This window comes from Sciurus vulgaris (genome assembly GCF_902686455.1).
Source record: "Sciurus vulgaris genome assembly, chromosome: 6".
NCBI classification, from domain to species: Eukaryota; Metazoa; Chordata; class Mammalia; order Rodentia; family Sciuridae; genus Sciurus; species Sciurus vulgaris.
In genome coordinates this window covers 127,976,831-127,998,989 of record NC_136466.1, presented here as the reverse complement: position 1 = coordinate 127,998,989, position 22,159 = coordinate 127,976,831, and the positions used below count along the sequence as shown (strand labels likewise).

General features: G+C 39.1%; 1 protein-coding gene and 1 pseudogene across 4 annotated transcripts in view; both read right to left on the bottom strand.

The window, feature by feature from the left end:
* Positions 1 to 22,159, bottom strand: part of CDC20B (cell division cycle 20B) — a 62,946-nt gene that overhangs the window by 12,696 nt on the left and 28,091 nt on the right. For all 3 annotated transcript variants that reach the window (XM_079145278.1, XM_079145277.1, XM_079145279.1), the window contains exons 5-11: positions 20,056 to 20,149; positions 12,724 to 12,840; positions 7,814 to 8,010; positions 6,539 to 6,633; positions 4,433 to 4,658; positions 2,175 to 2,300; positions 1,529 to 1,646 (exon numbers count right to left, since the gene is read on the bottom strand). In XM_079145278.1, the coding sequence (XP_079001404.1) occupies positions 1,529 to 1,646; positions 2,175 to 2,300; positions 4,433 to 4,658; positions 6,539 to 6,633; positions 7,814 to 8,010; positions 12,724 to 12,840; positions 20,056 to 20,149 (973 nt within the window). The remainder of the gene's footprint in view (positions 1 to 1,528; positions 1,647 to 2,174; positions 2,301 to 4,432; positions 4,659 to 6,538; positions 6,634 to 7,813; positions 8,011 to 12,723; positions 12,841 to 20,055; positions 20,150 to 22,159) is intronic.
* On the bottom strand, positions 14,087 to 15,831 carry LOC306664424 (spindlin interactor and repressor of chromatin-binding protein-like; annotated as a pseudogene). The gene has a single exon. The product of its transcript is annotated as a spindlin interactor and repressor of chromatin-binding protein-like (transcript).

Genomic DNA, 22,159 nt, shown 5'->3' with positions numbered 1-22,159 from the left:
TCCACCTAGCTAAGGCCCGATCAGCTACCGGAACTGTAAAGAACCTGGTTTTAAGGCTTTATTGGAAATATTTCTCTGAACAGGCCCAGGTAATTGCATATCTTATGATTTAAAATACGGAAGGGATCAATTCATTCAACTCCTACATTTGTACCTGGTCACCAAAGTGGCTCTGTCAAAAGTTGCCCTTCTTGTTTATCAGACCACACAGTGTGAGAACTAAAGAATATAATGTTCATTTTGAGGTTAACCAGAGGTCTGCAGGGCTGACCAGCAGAGGCAGGAAGTCTATCTGATAAGGACATTTTGTTATTGCCAAATAACATTCTCAGAATCTCCAAAGAGAGGTGTGGTACTAGTACTATCTAATTTTGCATATATTTGTTTTCTATATGTCTCCTTCCACTAAAGTACAGGTTCCATGAGAGCCTATACTGTATGTCTCCTTTACTTGTGTATCCTCTGCATCCCACAAAGCACGTGGCATGCAGTAGGATTGACCAAGAGGCAAGGTTGAGTGGAGAGAGGAAGAAGATGAGGTACGCCCTAAGAGTTCTAGAAGAACCAGTGCTCTGTCCCTTCTTCAGCCTCCACTTTTGTCTTCCTGTCTCCCAGGGCTGGGTAGAAGAAGATACCTACTTCCCCTGAGCCCACTTTAACAATCCAGATTCAACACCCTGAGGACAGGGCCTGGTTCTTTCCTCCATCATAGGTCTGTCTCTCGAAAAAGACCCAGTAAGGCAGTCATCAAGAATACAAATAATAATAAATGCTGGGGAAGATGTGGGGGAAAAGAAACACTTTTACACCGTTGGTGGGATTGTAAATTAGTACAATCACTATAAAAATCAGCATGGAGGTTCCTCTAAAGGCTAGGAATGGAACCACCATATGATCTAGCTATACCACTCCTTTGTACTTATCCTAAAGAATTAAAGTCATCATACTACAGAGGGGAAAAAAGAGACCCAATAAAAAAAGTTTGTAGAACTAAATTGAGAAAGAATAAAGGTCTGGGTCTGGGGGTTTGGCTCAGAGGTAGAACACATGCTTAGTATACACCAAAACCATGGGTTCAAATCCCAGCACCAAGATTAAAAAAGTTAAAACAACAACAACAACAACAAAAAAAAATAGCAGTCTGCCTTGAAAGGACAGATGTTCACAGAGGAAGCCTCATGAGCTTTAGTGGTCTCCCTGCATATATCAATGTCTCACTCTTTCAGATTTCCTTGATTCCACACTGCTGTGCTTTCTTCAATAAGATATTATGGTGCTAAACATATAAACCATACACAGACACAAAAAGGAGAAGTCTTGACAATTTCAAATGATTAATAATCATAATTAAGTTCAGAAACACTAATCTATACACTCTCTAAGGTGGGGTAGGTGTAGGACTTTTTCCCCTTTTGAAATATTTACATTGACAAGTCAGAAGGAGAAAAATCCTTCAATCGGGGCTTTTTCCACCAATGATAACTCACTTTGCCATAGGTACACAGCATTTACTGGCCCATTCACTTACCAAAAAACCCACCTGACCTGGACAGAGTGGGATAGGTCCACAGAGTCACATCATTCTTAGGAGTACCTTGGCCTGTTGCAATCTCTTTTGTTTTAGGTAGCCAGATTAGGGAACAAATCTGTAATGATGACCATAAAATTTTAGCCGCTTCTGATTCACTTTGAATGTACTTTAGTTGATTTTAGACAGTGTGCTCTGTCTACCACCCATCATCCATTCACAGATGGTGTGAGGATATTACAGGAATTGTATTAGTTCGAAGAAAGTTTAGCACAAGGCAACCAAGGACCAAGTGTATAAATCGGTTTAGGCACAATGAACTGACGAATTTACATGAACCAGGATCACTGCCCAGGAAGAGCCAGACTACTGTCAAGTTTCACAAAGCAGCAGTGAAAAAGAAGGGAAATGTAGGGGGTGGGGGAGCGGGGGTGCCAGCAGTGAGAAAAGAAAAAAATAATGAATTAAACTAACTTTGTACTTACTGATTAGGAGGTTATACTAAAAAGAAACTCTCGAAGACTCAAAGTTCCTATGGACTCAGTAGGTAAGGAGAAGTATGTTTGGGTTCTATGCTCTATCAAAAATTATTTTCACCAGATTCAAGATGATTGGGTTGAAAGTGACCTCCAGAGGAGATTTTTACCTGTGATTTTGTGCTTGGGGTCTGGATGCTTTCCCCAGTATTTATATCCAAGATATGCAGGCTTCCATCTTTCATTCCTCCTCCAACAGCAAGGACCTCAGACTGCCAGGGACACCAATCCATGGCCTTTAAAGTTTTGAATAATAGCACAGACAGGTCAGGCCCCAGGGGTCTGCAGCCATAGCTGCTCTCCTGGTCCTCCCACCAAAAGGCAGGAGAAACAGCACCCTCCAGAGGTTACTTCTCAGGCACTAAAAGTCACTTCTGAAAGAGAAGGCACCCATTAGGACTCTTCCTCAAATTATGCTAACAGTCACGGATATTTTTACCATAGAAAGATTACATTGATAACATGTGGGAAAAACTACATGCAACACATCCTATGGGGCAAAAATCTGCTAATGGAGTAGATCATGTGTGCCCCTAGAATGTGGTTCTGAAATGCAGTCTTTCCCTGGTTTGTTTACCTGAATCCTTGGGTTCCAGGTAGTGGTCAGATCCCTCCCAACCCAAAAATCTCAAAATGCATTTCAAATCCTAATACATTTCAGAAAAGAAAATTTATTTTATAAATGGCTATAATTAACTCTGAAAAATAGGATTTGGTATCTCACATTTATATTGATTATTGATATGACTAGTAACAATAACTTTAAAATTTAATAAATATTATAGTTATATTTATCTACATATCTTTATCAATCATCTTATAACTAATCTCATTTTTGCATATTACCTTTTATACATGAAAATATTTTATAAAGTAACAAACTTTGGGTTTATGCTATTTTATTTTTATGTTGTTTATTTGATAAATAGTTTTCCATGTTTTAACATACTTTTCATAATTATTCTAATAATCTCATTCTACTCAATCCTATACACTGATTATTGTCCTTCTAATGCTGGACCCAGGTTGGTTTTTTATTTTATTTTGGTTTGGTTTTATAGGGTTGTGCTGATTTTTTTAAAGAAGAGTGGGATTTTTTTTATTGTTGTTTTTGTGTGTTTCATTTGTTGTTTGCTATTTTTTTTAATGTAATGTAGTTCATATGTCTTTTGTTTCTGACATTTTTAGGTAAATTCCAAGATTCAAAAGTATTAACAAAATGTTTTCCAAAGAGTTACAACTTTTAGCAATACCAACATCAAATGAGTATACTAATTCTTCCTGGTTAAACGTTAGTTGGATTTTAAATTATTACCTTATATCTAATAATTATGAAACAGATAAGGGAGATTTATTTTGCATTTCTCTTCTTATTAACCATAATGAGTTTCTTCCTGAGCAATTGTGTTCCTCTAGCATGAATTACTTTTTCTTTTGTCCATCTAAATACCTGTACCTAAATGTTTTTCTTATAAATTTGTTTACATTTTTCAAAGACACCCATCTAAGTATACAGTAGATGTTCTCTTCACCAGTCTGCATTTCACCAACTTGCTAAATTTACAAAGTTCTCCATAACTTTTATAAAAGGTATTTATTCCTACCTTTGACAAGCTTGTAGTTTATTCTCTAGAATGCTCCATACCCCTGTTACCACTGATAAGGTCATAAGTGTATCCAGTCTACTGTATTTTTCCAAACCTGTCTATGACAGGGGAGCTTGTCATATTTGTGTGATTTAATTGTCATATGGAAATATGTTAGTAAATCACCTACTTTATTTGGTAATTAAAGATAATTGTCATTTCTATGAAAACTAAGTTGAATATTCAAGAAGCTCTTTTTAAGGCCTAGTCCCAACTTAGACATGAGAAGGTGATCAAAGGCAGCCCAGAGTCTTCCCTGGCATTTTTCCACTGGAGTCACAGGAAAGGTGGCTTATCCAGAGCCCATGTGGGAGAACCTGAGCCAGAAACTGCAAAAACCAGGTCGCCCACAAAACAGAGGCTGAAGAAAAACTGGAACTAAACAGAGACAAGCAGATCCAAGAACCAAAAAGTAAGGACTCAGATGACAATGCTCAAGATTATCTTAGATCCAACCAAGATTTGAAAGAGCTGCATGTATCCAGGACTTCACAGTTACATGAGAAAATAAATTTGCTTTTTTACTTATGCTTGAGCTTGACTTTGGTTTCAGTCACCTACAACCAAAAAGGCTGATATATGAGAAATATAAATAGCATTGTCTTTCAGGAGAGTGATGACAAAATCCAAAACAAATTCTGGAAGAAGAAAAAAATTTCAAAGTATTGGCTTAATGGTTTTTTATTTTTTTATATTTAAAGGAATGGTGTTGGATTTTTTACCTTGACTGCTGTAGACTGAGGCATTACTTTCAGTGGTTGGCCCCGTGCACTGGCACCTGGATCATGGGGCCATATCGTCAGCAGCCCGTCGCTACAGCCGCTAGAAAGCAACCTGCCATCCAGGGACCATTTCAGAGCACACACAGCTCGCTTGTGGCAAAGTGTTCCAACATGATGCTGGGCTACACGAACATCGTGATGATAAACACGCCCCAGTCTTGACCCACTGCATGGGAGGTAAAGTAGCAGGTTTACATGACAGAAAAATCAAGCCCTGATGTTACATAAGCATTTAAAACATGAAGGAAGGCATAGTTCAAAGTAAAACTACTGAAAGACCCTTTAGGACTGTTCCAAACAGAGATGGAAATTCTTTGGCTTAATAAAGATGAAATAGTCTGTCCCAATGATTCTTTTCACAAGTGAAATAGGTTTGACTGGCAAAGTTTCACTGGCATCAAAAGTATCTTTTGATAGATGTCTCTAATGGTTTTAACATAATGTAGGCAGCCATGGAAAAGATAAATTTAGGCTACTGAATCTTCCCAGGAAGTAATTTATATACTGGAGCTAGGAAGTATTACTTTTCTGAAACTCAGAATATTTCATTCTATCTTAGCAAAGTGGTTTTAGTATATATTTATAGTAAAGCATTAGGCATAAAATTTTATTATTTCCTTTTTCTAAAACATATATTCCTACTTATCAATAGATCTACTCTTAGTTTTGACAATGCTACTAAAATTAAATGGAATTTAAAACTAACAATGTCACTATAAACTGCAAAGATTCAAAATCAGTGGATAAAGTACATATTCCCAGTGAGTTAGATCCAAATAATGACAAAGATCATACCACTTTTTCAAAGATAATGAACTCTTTCAAGGCCAATTTTATGATCTCTTAGGAGCAGGAAAATAAGTCCCTACAATTATATTTGAAATTTTCTCAAATCCCAATGTTACTCTTTAAAATTTATTTAGGCACAACACTGAATAGCATTCTTATTTACAGTGTGGGCTCTGGAATCAATAAGTGGATTCAAACCCCAACTCTGTCCCATACTAAATATGTTACTTCCATCCAGTGTCTCAGCTTATTCAACTAAAAAAATAGGGATTAGAAACCAATTTATAGCTGGGAGTGATGGTGCACACCTGTAATCCCACTAGCTTGGGAGGCTGAGGCAGGAGGATCACAAGTCCAAAGCCAGCCTCAGCAATTTAGTGAGACTCTGTGCAACTCAGCAAGACCTTGTCTCTAAATAAAATATATTTTTTAAAAGGGATTGGGTACATGGCTTGGTGGTTAAGTGCCTCTGGGTTTAATCCCTAGTACCAAAAAAAAAAAAAAAAAAAAAAGAAAGAAAGAAAAAGAAACCACCTTATATTGTTATAAGGATTAAATCAAGATTTCACACATTAAAAATGTAGCACAGTGCCTGGCACAGAGAAGTCCAAAATATTTGCTATCATTATAAGAAAGAATCTATTTATGCTCTTTATGAATAATGAAACTAATCTTTAACAATGAAGACTACAAAAGGAACTTGAGTATGGAATTGAACTGACTACAACAGCTACTTAAATTGTTAAAGGCTTTGTAACTTAAGTCTACCTTGGGAAATATGTACAGAAATGAATGGCTACTGTTAAAAGCAAATATATTTAAGCTCTATTCCATAGGAACAAGTCACTTTACTCTTCTAGTTAAAAATCAGCAATGAGACTACATCAGCAGTTCCCAAAATGATGCATCATCAGCATTACTTGGGGAACTAGAAATGTAAATGATCAGTCCCCTCTAATAGCTAATGAATGAGGAATTCCTGTAGTGAAACGAGTAATCGAGTAATCAAGTAATCAGTGTTTTAAGAAGCCCTCTAGGTGATTCTGATGCACACTCAAGTTTGAGAACCACTGAACAGGGTCATCTGTGAGGTTCTTTCCAACTCAGTCTCTGTTGACTTTACCTGAAAGGGTGGAATCAGAACTGATAAAAAGCCTAATGTCTCATTTTGTTCCATTTGGTTAGGGTTCTCTTCACTCAGTCCCCGTAATCAATTGGTGATATAAACACAGCTGACTCAAATAAGACACTTCTTACCTGCTGAGAAGACAATGATTCCAGCTCAGGGCCCCAACTACTGACAAGTGACCAAGCATATTTCTCAGTCGTTTTTTAGCTACCACATCCCATAACTGAAAAAAATGAATGACCAGAGTTACACAGCATTGACTTTCTTGCAGCCTACTGTCTTCTTAAAGACCCGACAGCCCATTACTCTCAACACAGTCAGTCTGTCATCAGATAAGTGAAATTCAGCACCCTAACTCTAACCAGCAGTTCTCAGCTCTGACTGCATGCGAGGACCACCTGTGGATTTTGTTAAATATTCTGGATGCTGGCACTTCTGATTTAATGGGTGGAGTAGGGCATAGGGATATGGCCTTTATTTTTAAAACTTCCTGAATAAACTTAATGTACAACCAAGGATCCATAATCATCATACTCCCAGCTTCTACTAAACTGTGGGACTTCCAAACTTGGGAATCCACCTTCAGTTACCAAAAAAATACACAGGTTGAACATAGAATTTTACCACCTGAGGATCCCAAATCCAAAAATCCAAAATCCAAATTCTCCAAAATCTGAAGTTTTTGATTAATAGTATAAATAAAATTTTGGTGCCTGAATACCTACTAGAGTCAGAAATTCAATTTACTGCTAAGAGACTCCTTTTCTACTGATGATACTGTGACCCATATGAGGAAGGACAACTTTGAAGTAAGAAATCGTGACAAGACCTCCACAGCATCCTCTATCATTGCAGAGATGAGGAGCAAGGTAAGCCCTCTGTGGCCCTCCTAGATCACCTAGCACATGGGCAGCATCGTGTAAGCCATTGCTAATAAACAATAAGAATGATACATGAAAAATTAAATTGATGAAAACCTAATAAATTCTCATCTTAGCCTATCAGAAAAAAAAAAAAAATTCATTCATTTCACATAGCTCTACTCCAAACCACAGCTTCAGGTGAAAAAGAAGTGGAAGGGCTTTCTCTCTCCAAAGTTCTGAAACAAAGGAGTCTACAAGCCCAACTTCAGTTTGAAAGAAAGTATTTTTCAAAAACAACAATAAATTAAAAAAGACAGAAAGATTGTGGAGGAAACTAAGCAGAGTATCCTTAAATACTCATGAAATGCCATTCAGCGAAAAAAGGAAAAAAAATCAGAATAGTACCTCCTCTTGATTCCCACATCCCTAAGTGCCACCATAAGCTGGTTTCTCTATACACCAGTGACATGCTGTTAAAAGTGGATTTTAGTTATCTGGTAATCACACAAGAACTTTACGAGAAGAGAAACTATCCCGTACTTGCACTTCTCCCTCACTGGTGCCAACTGCCAGGCACGTTCCCTCTTTTATCCAGGATACAGAAGATACATAATTGCAAGTAAGACTCAAGTCTATGTTCTCAACTCCATTGTGATTTTCCCCATTCCAGATGTACACAGCAGATCCAAGGGCTATAGCAACAACATTTTTAAAACTCCAGTCCAGGATATTCAGATCTATTAAAAAAAAAAAAAAAAAAACAAGAAAGAAAGAAAAGAAAAGCACTTAAAATTAGGGTGATTATACAGCCAAAGAAAAAATTTTCAAATAAACAATTTTATTTATAGGTTAGGGAAGAAATATTAAGATCTTCTCCATGGTTGGTCAGAAAACAAAATCATATATCCAAGCAGATTATTAGAAGTTCAAAAATAACAACTGGAATAGAATTTGATTCAAGACTTCCTGTAGTGCAGGGAGTGATAATGGCCAAATGATAGTATTATACTGTGTGCATGTATGACTATGTAACAACAAATCCCACCATCCCACCATTATATACAACTGTTATGCACCAATACAAAATAATGTTAAAAATTACACACACACACACACACAAAGGCTTACTGTCTAATAAGCAATAACACTTATCACTTATGCTCAAACATACCAATTTAGAGGCATTTAAAGAACTTCATCTACCATTATTAGTACACATTAGTACACATTCTAACACATAACTAAAAATTGAAAGCATACAATTATTATGGAGTAATCCCTGAACCTAGGATATCTATGTGGGAAATGCAATTATCATTTCTAACCAAATTCACCAGCGACTGAAGTACATCTAGATGAGATGGTGGCTCGTTTGTGGCACCTGTAAGTTCTCTGCAGCATCCTCCAGCTCTTACTAACAAGAACTCTGACTGCTAAAAGAAACTATATTTTTATGACCATTTATTTAAATGTGTTCTTATTTCTTTTAAGGTAGAAACTCTTACCCTGCCCAATACATTATCAGTACAAAGCTATGAAGCACGCCAGTTCCATTACAGCGGACTAAGCCCCCTACAATATCCCTCCCATTAAAACAACTATGAACTCTGGACAAAATGTAAAACACAAACACCTGAGGACCTTACAAAGGAAGTAAAATCAGGTAAACTAAGTAAGGGAGTCAAACCTTAGAGAACCTACCCAAGGGAGAGTGTCCCACATTTTTCCTTACCTGGCTTTGACCTGAGGGCAGATGCTCTAGAGTCATGGAGCACCACCTGCAGCAAAGACTCTGATAGAGAGCCTACTATCTTTCTTGTCAGGGAAATCAGGGAAAGGAGTTTAGGGAGGCCAAAGGGTGAGGGGAAGTTCTAGAGGGAAGAGAACCAGAGAAAAATGCCCTCCAGCTGTGAGTATATGAACTCACAGACACCTCACTCTAACCCCTAAGTCATGCAAGTACAGGGGAAACTCAACATAGCCCAGCAGAGACTTTCAGAACTGAGCAGAGATTTGAAACATCCATAGAAGTCTCAACCTAGACTCAGGTTCACATGTGAAGGCAGACCCAAACCAGCACAGTCAATGCTTAAGAAACTGATCTGAGATTTATACTACAACTCATAGATGGCAAGATAAACTTTAAGGTGTAGACCTAACTATGACAAGACATCAACATTCTACACAATACATAACATGTTTAATGTCCAGGACATAATTTAAAATTACTGGACACATACAAAGGAGAAGCATAATCAATAGAGGAAAACTCCAAGAAAGAACAATTATCAGACAAAGACACTAAAGCAGCTATTATATTTTACATAAAGTAACACACATTGAAATTGATGAAGACAGAAAACCTCAGCAGAAAAATAGAAAAATAGTTTTCTATATAAAGAAAATCTAAACTATTAAGCAAAACAATAGAAATGGAAGATACAAAAACCATAAAATAGAAATTTTAAAACTGAAAAATATAACATCTGAAAAATTCCTTGAACAAGCTCATTAGCAAAATGGAAATGACAGAGGAAAGAGTGAGTGGATTTAAATACAGACCAACATAAATCAATCAAATGAAAAGGCAAAAAAATGAATGAAGCCCCAGGATCTTGTGGAATATTATCTAAGATCTGTGAAGTTGGAACCAAACCTTGAAAGCAGGAGAACAAGGCTTTAAGCGACCATGAGTTCTCATCAGAAGCCATGGAAACTGGAAGTCAATAGAACAACATCTTTAAAATGTTGGAAGGAAAATCTTCCAACTTGAATCTTCAAGAATGAAGAACATTGGAATCGGTAAATATTTTTCCCTCTTAAGAAATTTAAAATACTTTTTAAATTTTTACTGTTTAAAGTGAAAGTTATAAAGTGAGGTTTTCAGTGGATATAAGTGTAAAATACATGACAACTACAGTAACCTAGAAAAGTGGAAGTAGGAGAGACCTGTGTGACTGCAAGATCTTTATATGCATCTTGCAATAAGTGTACAATAGTAACTATAAGTAGACTTGAGAAAGTTTAGACTACACTGTGATTCCTCCAGCGACAACTAAAACCACAATGCAAAGAAAAGTAGCCCAAAAAGATAATAAATCAGTAAAAATACAAGTAGAAAAGATGTCTAAGAAATGAGCCTTGGGCACTCCAACATTTAGAGTTTAGGGAGACAGAAGAAAGAGAGAGAGAGAGAGAGAGAGAGAGAAAGGAGGGAAGGGAAGGGAAGAGAAGGGAAGGGAGACAAAAAAGACCAAACATAAAACTAGGAATTTTATGTGTCAATTAAAAACAGAATAAAGGAACTAGGGTTGTGGCTCAGTGGTAAAGTGCTTGCCTAGCACATGTGAGGTACTGGGTTTGATCCTCAGTACCACATAAAAAATAAATAAAGTAAAGGTATTGAAAAACCTAGGGGCAACCCAAGAGAGAGGAATATCAAAGAGGAGGCACTGATCAACTGTCTCAGTTGTGGATAATAGGGTGCAGTGAGCTCTAAGAAGTAACTGGTGGACTTACCAAGGATGGGTTCTTTTGTGATATTTGGAATAGCAGTTTCAGTATAATAGTGAGATTTAAAACCTGGCTACAGTGGGCTCAGGACAATGTAGAGAAATGGGAAACAGTATAAACACCTTTTGACAAATTTTGCTCTGAGGGGAGAAAAGAAAGGGGTTATGGCTTGAAGGAAAAATGGGAATGGAAGTGGGTGTTTCATTTTATAATGTTGTGGTTCAACATTTCTTGAAAATTTATCCTCCTTAGGTGATCCTGACAACAAATTCTCTTGGAGAAGGAACTACAAGAGAAGGAGGATAGAAATGTGCTCCCTTTAGTGATTTTGCTTCTTTCTACTCATTCTTCTCTGTAGATGTTTCTTTCTATTCTTCTCTCTGTTCCTCATTCCCCCACACTGGCACTTGCCTTCGACCTTAATTATCTGACTTGTATGCTAGTTCATTCTCTCTTCCAACTTCATTTCTCATGCTGCTGCCTCCTCTAATGCGACATTCCAAGAACAGTCCCCACCAACCTCCTGAGCCCCTCCCTCTACCCTTTCAGCGACACTACCCTCTCCTGCTTCAAAAACATGGAATCATCTTAAATTCATCCATCTTGCCAAGTATTTTTACTCATAGAAGGTAAATAGACCCTTACTCTTTAGTAGCTCTCTCCTGCTAATTGCTTTCTGTATACTCTGCCATGAACCTTCCTTTATATTTTTCCTGGTCAACAGCTCCCCAGACAAGTCTAGGTTTCTATACCTGACTTTTTAATTTCTCCATGATCTGCATACATTCCAATCCCCAATGTAGCCTCTTCATTGCAATTAATCATCATTAATTACCAATATCTTTTCTTTGCTCATGCTGTTAACAGTACCAAAATTTCTCTTTCTCCCCTCCACCCTTACAAATACTACCCATCTTTGAAGACCCCACTGAAATCTAAATATCTCCATAGCATCTTCCTAGACAGCTGTAGAGCTCACTGAGCCCACTATAGCTCATACTCCATGGTTCAGTGTTTATATTCCACACTGGCATGTTGGTATCAGTTTCATGTGAGTTAGTACTGTCTTTCTAACTAGATTACAAGTTAGGTACTTAATAAGTGCACCCAACATGGTAACTGATTTGATTTACCCATGTTTAAAATATATGCATAAGAATAGGTCAACATTAGTGCAGTACATTCTAATACGATAAAACAAGATGTACATTAGTACATTCTAATACGATAAAACAAAAATGTATTTATGATCCGGGCACTATGGCACACATCTGGAATACTCCCAGTGAATCACCTGGCAGAAGCAGAAGAATCACAAATTCAAAGCCAGACTCAGCAACTTAGTAAGGCTCAAAAATATTTTTTTTAAAAGGTCTTTGGATATAACTCAGTGGTACAGTGGATCTGGGCTCAATCCCCCATATGGGAAAAAAAAATTTATGAGTAACAATCCTCATGTTCTTCCACCAATAAAATAACACCCATTGCTGAACATGAAAATTGCACAAGGAAAAACCAACTACATTACTACATTAACCACAGTTGTGTAGTATGTCATTCAAACTTGAGACACAAGGACCATCTGGTTCTTTCAGAATCAAACTTCTAGTTTATGCCAAAGCACGGGATATACTTTGTCATTTCAACACTGTTTTCTTCTGTTTGTTTGTTTTTATTTTTTTGGTTTGTTTGTTTGTTTGGTACCAGGGACTGAACCCAGGGGCATTTAACTGCTGAGCCACATCCTTCATTCTTTCTTATATTTTATTTAGAGACTGGGTCTCCCTGAGTTGCTTAGAGCCTTGCTGAGTTGCTGAGGCTGGCTTTGAACTCTTGATTCTCCTGCCTCAGCCTCTCTAGCCGCTGGGATTATAGGCCTGCACCACCACAGCTGGCTCATTTCAGCTTTTTAATTCACAATCTAAACAATAACTTACAGTAGTCATTTTGAAGACCAGTAAGATGAATCTTCACCTCTGGAGGGCATACAGGATAGTTTTCATCACAGAACCTTTCAAGATGAAAGAATTCATCTCTGGTTCCATATTGGCAACCTACAAAGATTGAACAGTTCTAAATATCTCTAAGATTCTGAAAATGTAATGTTTATCCTTGTGGGTGTTAAGAGAATACAAAGCAAAAATAAGAAAGTGGTCATCATGATTAAAACTGTAATACAAAGAACTGGGGAGAGAAAGAAATGAAGAGGACTTCGGTATTAATTTAAACAAGAACATTAGAAATTACCTGATGGCATGCTTTGATAAAAAGTACATGAGTGCCAGACCTAAATGTAGATGACAAGTCTTATGGGGAACACACAGGGACATACACCAGGCTTGAATATTTTATTCGGTCACATGAGATTTTAAAACCATGCTTACCTGGTAGGTGTATATCCTCCTTTAAGTGTTTGTCAATAAATATTTGTTGATTCATTGATTTTTTAGCTTTTTCTCTATTTCTGCACCAGAGCACACCCAGTCATCACTGGTACCATATGTAAATGTATGATTTTTTTTTACCATATGTAAATGTATGATTACGAAAATGGTATGCTGTTACTCCATGTACAAACAGAAACAACATGTATCCCATTTGTTTACAATAAAAAAAAAAAAATAGGACTGGAGATACGGTTCAGTGGTTGAGTGCCCCAAGTTCAATTCGCAGTACCCTCCCACCCCATGCCCCTGCAAAAAAAGATTGTTCTGGATGACCTTGGGGTAGGACCTACATAATCATAAGGGTCCTTAAACAGGGAAGAGAGGCAGATGATTTAGAACCAAGACCTCTGCTGGGAGCCTCTATGGACTACTGCTAGCTTTGAGGATGTTTTGAGGCCAAAAGCCAAGCAATGTTTGTGAACAGCTTTCAGAAGCCATGCAAGGATTTCCCCTAGGGTTTCTGGAAAAGAACACAGCCCTGCCAACACCTTGAATTTAGCTCAGGGAGACCCATTTGGGACCTCTGACTTCTAGAACTGTAAAATAATAAACCACAACGTTTGTGGCAATTTGTTATAGGAGCAAATAGGAAATTCATATAAGGACTGAGAAGAAGGAATCATCTCTTTGAGACTCAGTTTCTTCATCTGAAAAAAGGGGATGGGCACCTGCCCTTTAACTATGACATACTTTTGTAAGCTTTAATGAACTGCATAAAGTTGTTTTTTTTTTGTTTTTTTTTTTTTCCTTTCTTTTTTTGGTACTGGCAATTGAACCAAGGGGTGATCTACCACTAAGCTATAGCCCCAGCCATTTAATTTTGTATTTTATTTTTATTTTTTTGTACCAGGGAGTAAACTCAGGGGCACTCGGCCACTGAGCCACATCCCAGCCCTATTTTGTAATTCATTTAGAGGCAGGGTCTCACTGAGTTGCTTATTAGCCCTTTGCTTTTGCTGAGGCTGGCTTTGAACTTGAAATCTTCCTATCTCAGCCTCCCTAGCTGCTAGGATTACAGCACCACCACAGGCATATGCAACACCACGCCTAAGCAGCTTTATTTTAAGACAAGGCCTTGCTAAATTGTCTAGCCTGGCCTTGAACTTGTGATCAGCCTGCCTCAGGCTCCCAAGTAGCTGGGATTATTGGTGTGTACCACCACGCCCGGCTATAAGTTTCTTAAAATCAGTGGGACATAATACAAACATGAGCACTTACTCACTTGCTGCCATTATCAAGAATTTACTGAGCTGGTGTCCCCATGGAGGTGTCTGTTCCCGGCTCATCGCCTGCCTATTCTCTTGACCCCTGTTCGAACTGCTGATAGCCCCCATTTGGGCTCCTCCTCCGTCAGGGAAAGGTGGGTATCTCAGGTTCCAGCTCAAGTCAGTTTCGTGTGGAGATGGGTGAGGCTTTTGGAGAACACTGGCGTAGCCCAACCTGATGACCAACTCCAGGAATTTCCTAAGGAGCACTCGGGAGTGCTCAGCTTTCTGGCCGGTCTCCCTGGTCATTCAAATCCTGTTGCCCTTATCCTGTCTCCTGGGCACCAGCCTCTTTTCTGGGCTCCAGGGCCGCACAGCCTCAGAGACCGGATGACCAACTTCCCCGTCCCTCCCTCAGGAGGGCTCACCTGGAGTGGGGCTTTCTGGCTGGAGAAGGCCTTCTGCTGCTTTGCCCTCCTTGGGCGAGTCCTTACTGTCGGTGGCCCTGAGCTGGGTATGGGAGAAGAGCTGGAGGACAAAGCCAGGGGGAAAGCTGCCATCGGTGAAGTGTCGGACTTCAGCTGGTGCTGCAAAGGTCTCTTTGGGGAGTCAGGGGATGGCGGGTCTGGGTCAGGGTTCAAGTTTTTGGTCATAGGTCTGCCTCTCTTCTTCCTGACAGGCTCTTCCCCAGGGGGCTCCTTCCATCTCTGACCACGGGGCTTCCTACTTCCAGGTTCTGGGGCAGGGGGAACAGGCAGCTCGAGGGGGCGGAGTCCCCTGGGCCGGCTCCTTTTCGGGAGGGACGCGTTGTCCTCAGAGTCCAGGAGGACCACAATCTCTGCTGGCATCCCGGCAGAGTCTGCATTGGCGTTGGGGTCTGGTTAGGCATCCCGGCTTGACTCTGAGCTGGGTGGGGATGGTTGCTCAGCATGAACATCTTGCAAAAGGGCCACCCCTTCACTCCAGGCCTCCAGGATGTTGCTCTTCTCAGAGGGGCTCAGGTCCAGGGTATGGGGATGCTGTTCCAGGATGTGCGTTCGAGCTGTCTCGGCTGACGGGGAGCGGATCTCGGCCCCACACACCATGCACAGGGCCCGCCCGCTGCCTCCCCGCTGCCTCCCGGGCTATTCCCCACCAGGAACTCCTGCTCCCAAGACACTTGCTGCTTGGGCTTCTCGCAGCCATCAGCTCCTGCCTCCAGTAGGCTGGGCGGAGGTGGTGGGGTCTTCTCCTGTTGGGTCACTCTGAGCATCGGCTCCGGCCGCGGGATTACCGCCACCACCACGGCCTCATCGTCGTCCTCCCCTTCCTCGCACTTGAGCGTCACCTCGAAGCAGTCCAGCACGGCGCCCTCGGCCTTCAGAGCCATGGTGCGGCCGGGGGCGACTGCGGTGACCGGCGGGCAGGCCTCGGCGCGCCACCCGCGGCCCGCCCCGCGCACCCGCCTGCGCAGCCCCATCCCCGCCGCCTGGGGCTCGCCCGCCCCGCCTGCGACACACCTCAGCGCGAGGGGAGCGCGGGCGGGCAGGTCTCAATCCCTCTTTTCTCATTAAAAGACTTCATTAAATCAAAACCACAGACCACTGTCATTTCATCTCCAACCACTTATTTATGATCAAACTGAGAATGCAAAAATCAATAGGAACCAAGACAAATCAGGTGACTTGTGGTCTCTGGACCCAAATGGTTTCTAATAAAGGCATGAGAGCTTCATAAAGCTGAACCAGGAAACCAAATTATTACTCATAAATTCCTACCTCAGGAACACAGATAGTCCCCAACTTACAATGATTCCACTTGACAATTTTTCACCTTTACAATGATGCAAGAGTATACCCACATCACTTTTGTTTTTCATTTCAGTACAGTATTCTAAATAAATTACACGAGATTTTCAACACTATTTATAAGATAGGTTTTGTGTTAGATGATTTGCCCAACTGTGGGCTAACTTAAGGGTTCTGAGCATGTTTAAAGTAAGGCAGACTAATTGATGATATTCAGTGTATTAAATGTATTTTCAACTTACAATGGGTTTATTGGGACATAGCCACATCACAAGTAAAGGAACATCTATACTCCCAAAAACCTAAAAAATAATGTTATTAGAGAAATGAGAAAAGACAAATTATCCATGAAACATGAATAGAATGCTGTCAAGAAGGGACATTGCAAAAAAAAATTCTCTTTAAAAATTAAAACTAGGATAACCAAAATTAAAAATTTAATAAGGTGTTTGGACAGGACTGAGGTAATAATCCAGAAGAGAGAGAAAAAAGATGAAAAAATAGAACAGAAAAGATAGAAAAGTGAGAAAATCAATCCATAAAAATCAACATAATAATTTCAGAAAGAAATAAAAATGTGAAGAAATTATTAAAGAATAATTCAAGATACTTTCTAAGAACTATAGACTATGCATCTCTAAGATTGAAAAGGTTCACCAATAGAACTTTTAAACTACAAGGAGTATTATAGTCTGCATATGAGGTGTTCCCCCCAAAAAGCTCATGGTGTTAGGCAATATAGGAATGTTCTAAAATGAAATTATTAGATTATGAGAATTGTCACCTAATCAGTGGATCAACCCACTGACAGATTAATAATTTGAATGGATTCCTAAGTAGTAACTAAAGGCAGGTAAGGTATGGCTAGAGAAGGTAGGTCACTAGTGGTGTGCCCTTGGGGATTATATATATGGTCCTTGGTCTTTGCTTCCTTGCATATTTGAATATTCGTGTTTCTCTCTCTCTCTCTCTCTCTCTCTCTCTCTCTCTCTCTCTCTCTCTCTCTCTCTCTCTCTCTCTCTCTCTCTCTCTCTCTCTCTCCTCCCCCTGCTTCCTTGCTGTAGTAAACTGAGAAACTTTCCTTTACCATGCCCTTCCATCATGATATTCTGCCTCAACTCAAACCCAGAACAATGGAGTCAGCCAACCAAGAACTGAACTTCCGAAACTTATCCTCCTCTAAGTTGTCAGGTGTTTTGGTCACAGCAACTGAAAGCTGAGTAACATGGAGAAATAGGTACCAAGAAGTAGGTCATTATTATAACTAACCTGACCATGTGGTTCAGAAGCCTTTGGAACTAATTGTTGAAGAAGTTTGGAAAAGTTTGGAAATGCAAGCTGGAGAAGACAGACTACTGTGAGCAGAGCTTAATACCAGTTCCGGTGTGAGTTTAGAAGAATGAATTACTCTGATGGAGAAAATTTCAAGGTAGCACAGAATTCAGGGGGTAGCATGGGTATTGCTGGTGGCTTTTAGCTAGGTTTACTGTGATAATCAGGAGCAGAAAGTAGATAAGAAACTTACAGTTTGACCAGAAAAAAGATGTATAAAACTGGGACCAAAGAAGGTGTGATTGTCAAAGAAATTAATGTCACTGCTGGTTCTACAGGAATGCAAGATGCTAGAGATACAGATTTCAAAGAAAGGCCTGGGAGGCCAGGCAGAGTGTGGCAGGGTTGTAATCCCTGCAGGTAGCCCCTGAGAGGGCAATGCATAAAGAAAGAAGCAAAGCCTGGAACAGAGACTCCAGGGTTAAGAGAGGCCAGTAAAGTGAAAAATCTACCAAGGAAAGCTGCTGGCTGGGAACAGAGCTAGACTAGGGGAGAGGCCAGGTGGTCTGTGACTGGCAAGATCAAAGTAGTGGGGCTGCCAAAGCCCTTTGGAGATCACGTCTTGCCACTATGTGTCTCAAAAGCCAGACATGGAGCTACAGAATTTGTTTGCCCTGCTGTGTTTCAGTTTTGCTTTGATTCCATCCCTTCTTTTTATGTCCCTATTCCTCAGTCTTAAAATGGAAATGTTTACTCTTTGCCATTGAATATTGAATATATAACTTACTTTTTGATTTTTACAGAGAATGGCCTTGAGTCTCAGAAGAGACTTTGGATTTGGACTTTAGGGCAATGCTGGAACTGTTAAAAATATTTGGACTCCTGGAGATGGACTGAATGCATTTTGCATTGTGAGATGGACCTGAGCTTCTGGGGTCCAGAGGTGAAATGTTATGATTTGGACATGAGGCATTCCTTAAAAGCAGGAGGTGAAATGATTTGATTATGAGTGTCATAAACTAATAAGTAGATTAATCCATTTGGTGAACTAATAATATGCATGGATTAGTGATTGATAACTGTAAGCAGGTGAGGCAAGACTGGAGGAAGTAAATCACTGGTGGTGTGCCCTTGGGGATTTTATGTTTTATATGTTGTCCCTGGTGTGTGTGTGTGTGTGTGTGTGTGTTTCCCCGGTGTGTGTGTGTGTGTGTGTGTGTGTGTGTCTGTGTCTCTCTCTCTTTCTCTTTTTCTCTCCCCTCTCCCTGGCTACTATGAGCTGACAGCTGTCTTCTACCATGCCTTTCTGCCATGAGGCTCTGCCTCACTGTGGACCCAGAGCAATGGAGTTGGTTGACCATGGACTGAACCTCTAAAACCATGAGCCCAAAATAAAATTTTCCTCCTCAAAATTGTTCATGTCAGGTATTTTGATGATAGCAATGAAAATCAAACCAACACAATGAGTAATTTTCTTAATGCCAAGCTTTATCATTCTGAAATTTTAGAGCACTGGTGATAAAAGATTCCTAAGAGCATCCAGGGAGAAAATACCAATGGCATACCAAGTATTGGAAATCAAAATAATACATGACTGTTCATCAGCAACAATGAATGCTAGAAAACAATAAAGCAATATCTTCAAATTTCTGAGCAAAACTAGAATTTATAGACACTTGAACTATGGATCAGATATAATAGTAGAAAAAGGACATTCTCAGAAATAGCAGACTTAATATCAAAGAAGATAAGTCCAAGGATTATAACCATACAATTGGCCAAGGGAACAAGCAGCCTGTTTAGCAGGCTCAGAGGGAGGTTACCAAGGAAAACAGAATGATGTGAGTGCATGGAAAACATTATCAGTAGTTGTAGAGAAAACACTGGAGCATTTAGAGGAAACATTGATAGTTTTATGGATATCTGTTAAATGAAACAAGTAGGAAAAACAAAGTTATAGGAAAAAAGAATTTATATGGTACACTACTTGGCTTGGTGGTGAATATACTTTTATAGGAATATGATATAAACACCAACTACTAATTTTACTTTTTAAAAGTATGCTATGACCATGTCCAGAAACCAAAGAAACAATGAGGCAGGAAGAGAACCAAGTTTGTATCTACTATACTAGGAAGTCATGGTAAAGTCCAAAATTATAAGAAATAAAAGTTTGCCAATATTATGCAAAAATATATGTAAATAGCAGAAGAATCACTGGAAAAATTAAAGTGTGGTAGCCTCTAGACAATAGGACTTGGGGGCTGGGGTTGTGTCTCAGAGGTAGAGCGCTTGACTGGCACATGTGAGGCACTGGGTTCCATACTCAGTACCACATAACACATAAAATGAAGTTAAAAAGAGAGAGAGAGAGATTTGCTCTCATACTTTAAAAAAAAAAAAAAGAAAAGAAGACTTGTGGTGGAGGTGGTTAAGGCAGAGGATTATGAGAAGTATACAAATCTTTCAATCATATTTAGTCTGATATATTTTAAAATAAGGAAGAATTGAAAGATGCAAGGTAAGAGAAGGATAAATGAAAAGTTTTTGCCCCATACCTTTCCAAATACATTGAGATTTATCACAGAGCTGCATTTTCCCATCAATTTTCTGAATCACTTTTTGGGTGGAAAATAGCTGGTTTAGGCATTTCTGAAAACAAACACATATAAAGAGAATGCATCTTTAGAAACATACTTGTACATCTCAGATGTGATAAATGAATATAGAGTTATAACTGATGATTCACTTGGAAGTTCAAAGATTCCACCTTGCTAAAGCCAAAATCACAATAATTGCTATTATTTATTAACAAATCACTGTTCAATAATCAGTGCTGAGGATTAATCAAAATATATATTGCTTATATATTTATATACTATTTATAATCTCAACAAATCCTTATAGCAGATATTACTCAGCTAAAATAAAATCCTTTTTTTTATTCTTTTAGCCTCAACATCTATTTAGCCTATAAACCAACCATAGGTCATTAACACCTTTATCAACTAAAATGCAGACAGCAAGTCACAGAGATCTTAAGAAACTTGCCTAAATTTTCATGAGCACAAAAATATGACTATTATCTCACTGGGCCACCATATAAAGCACACTTCTGACATTCCTTCACCCAACTTAGATCAAAACCAGCTAGGAAAATTAGGAATAAATGGAAAGAAAAAAGTTATTAGAATTTTCTAAAAACATACTAATGAATAGTTAAGGCAGAGACTATTCTTTTTTGTTCCTTCCCAACAACATATTTAATCTAATGTGTATGGTATTCCCTGAATTTCCAATGGTTCAGACAAAAATCTCTCCAACAGGCATCATTGTCATATTTTGGTTTCTTCCTCAATGTTATGGGACATAATAAACATTGTCCATCAATGAATCATGGTTTTCTTAATGTGTCCAAGGTAGAAAGATGTGCTATGAACATTTGGGGCAAATGATTCATTGTTGTAGAACCTATTCTATGCACTGTAGGATGCTTAGCAGTATACTGACCTTTACCCACTAGAGGCTTCTCTCTGAATTGTGACAATCAAAAACATTCTCAGACGTTGCCAAATGCCCCCTGGGGCACAAGATCATCTCAGTTGAGAGTCACTCATATAAAATAGAATTTCTAAAATGGCCTGCTGTTCAGTAGCTCAATGTAACTCTTTACAGATTCACTTATTCAGAATCCCATAGAACCCTCAAAGCCGAACAAGGCATTGTCCAGCACATGCTTCTGTTCTCCCTTCTCAGAGGTGCTCATTACTGGTGAGATTTACTTGTTACTTTAATTAACAACACAGAGCTATTGATATGAAGTCTCAAAGTCTCCACAGTTAGGCAGGCCCCCGTTGTAGAAACTCTCCAGATGATCAGTGAAGACTGCATGAAAACCACAGTTCACTGGAATCTTACCACACTTGGTGCTATTTGATTTCCAACTAGTCATGACAACAGATGCTCTACATAAAACTGAAAAATAGTTTCCACTATCCCCTGCCCATGTCCCTCAATGATGTTCTAGCTAGCGTGACAATTGCTATAAGAAGCATCTTTCCAACACCATTGTGAGCCCACAGAGCCACCGACCTACCAGATAGGAAACAGGGAAGAAAAAGGGAATTTCTGAGGGGCAGGTGAGTAAAATTTTCAAGCATCAATGGAGGGTGTAAATGATCTAGTCCAGGGTGATTTCAAAACACCTCTCTAACCATGAGATAGACTTAGATAGGTCACCGACACACAAAATAAGTAAGGACTCTTCAAAACTAAAAAATACGATTAGTCAAATGGACCTAACAGACATCAAAGAATATTACACACATCAACAACTGAATTCACTATCTTTTCAGCAGCACATGGAACTTTCTGTAAAATAGATCATGTTGTAGGAAACAAAGGAAGTCTTAGCAAATACAATAAAAGACTGATTCCTTGCATCCTATCAGATGATAATGGAATGAAATTAGAAATCAACAAGATAAAAAACAGAAATCATTTTAACACCTAGAGATTAAATAATAGACTTTTGAATGAGAAATGGATCATAGAAGAAATCAGGGGAGAAACCAAAATATTCTTAGAAACAAATGAGAGCAGAGATACAACTTATCCAAAATCTCTAGGACAGTGTGAAAGCAGTTCTAAAATGAAAGTTTA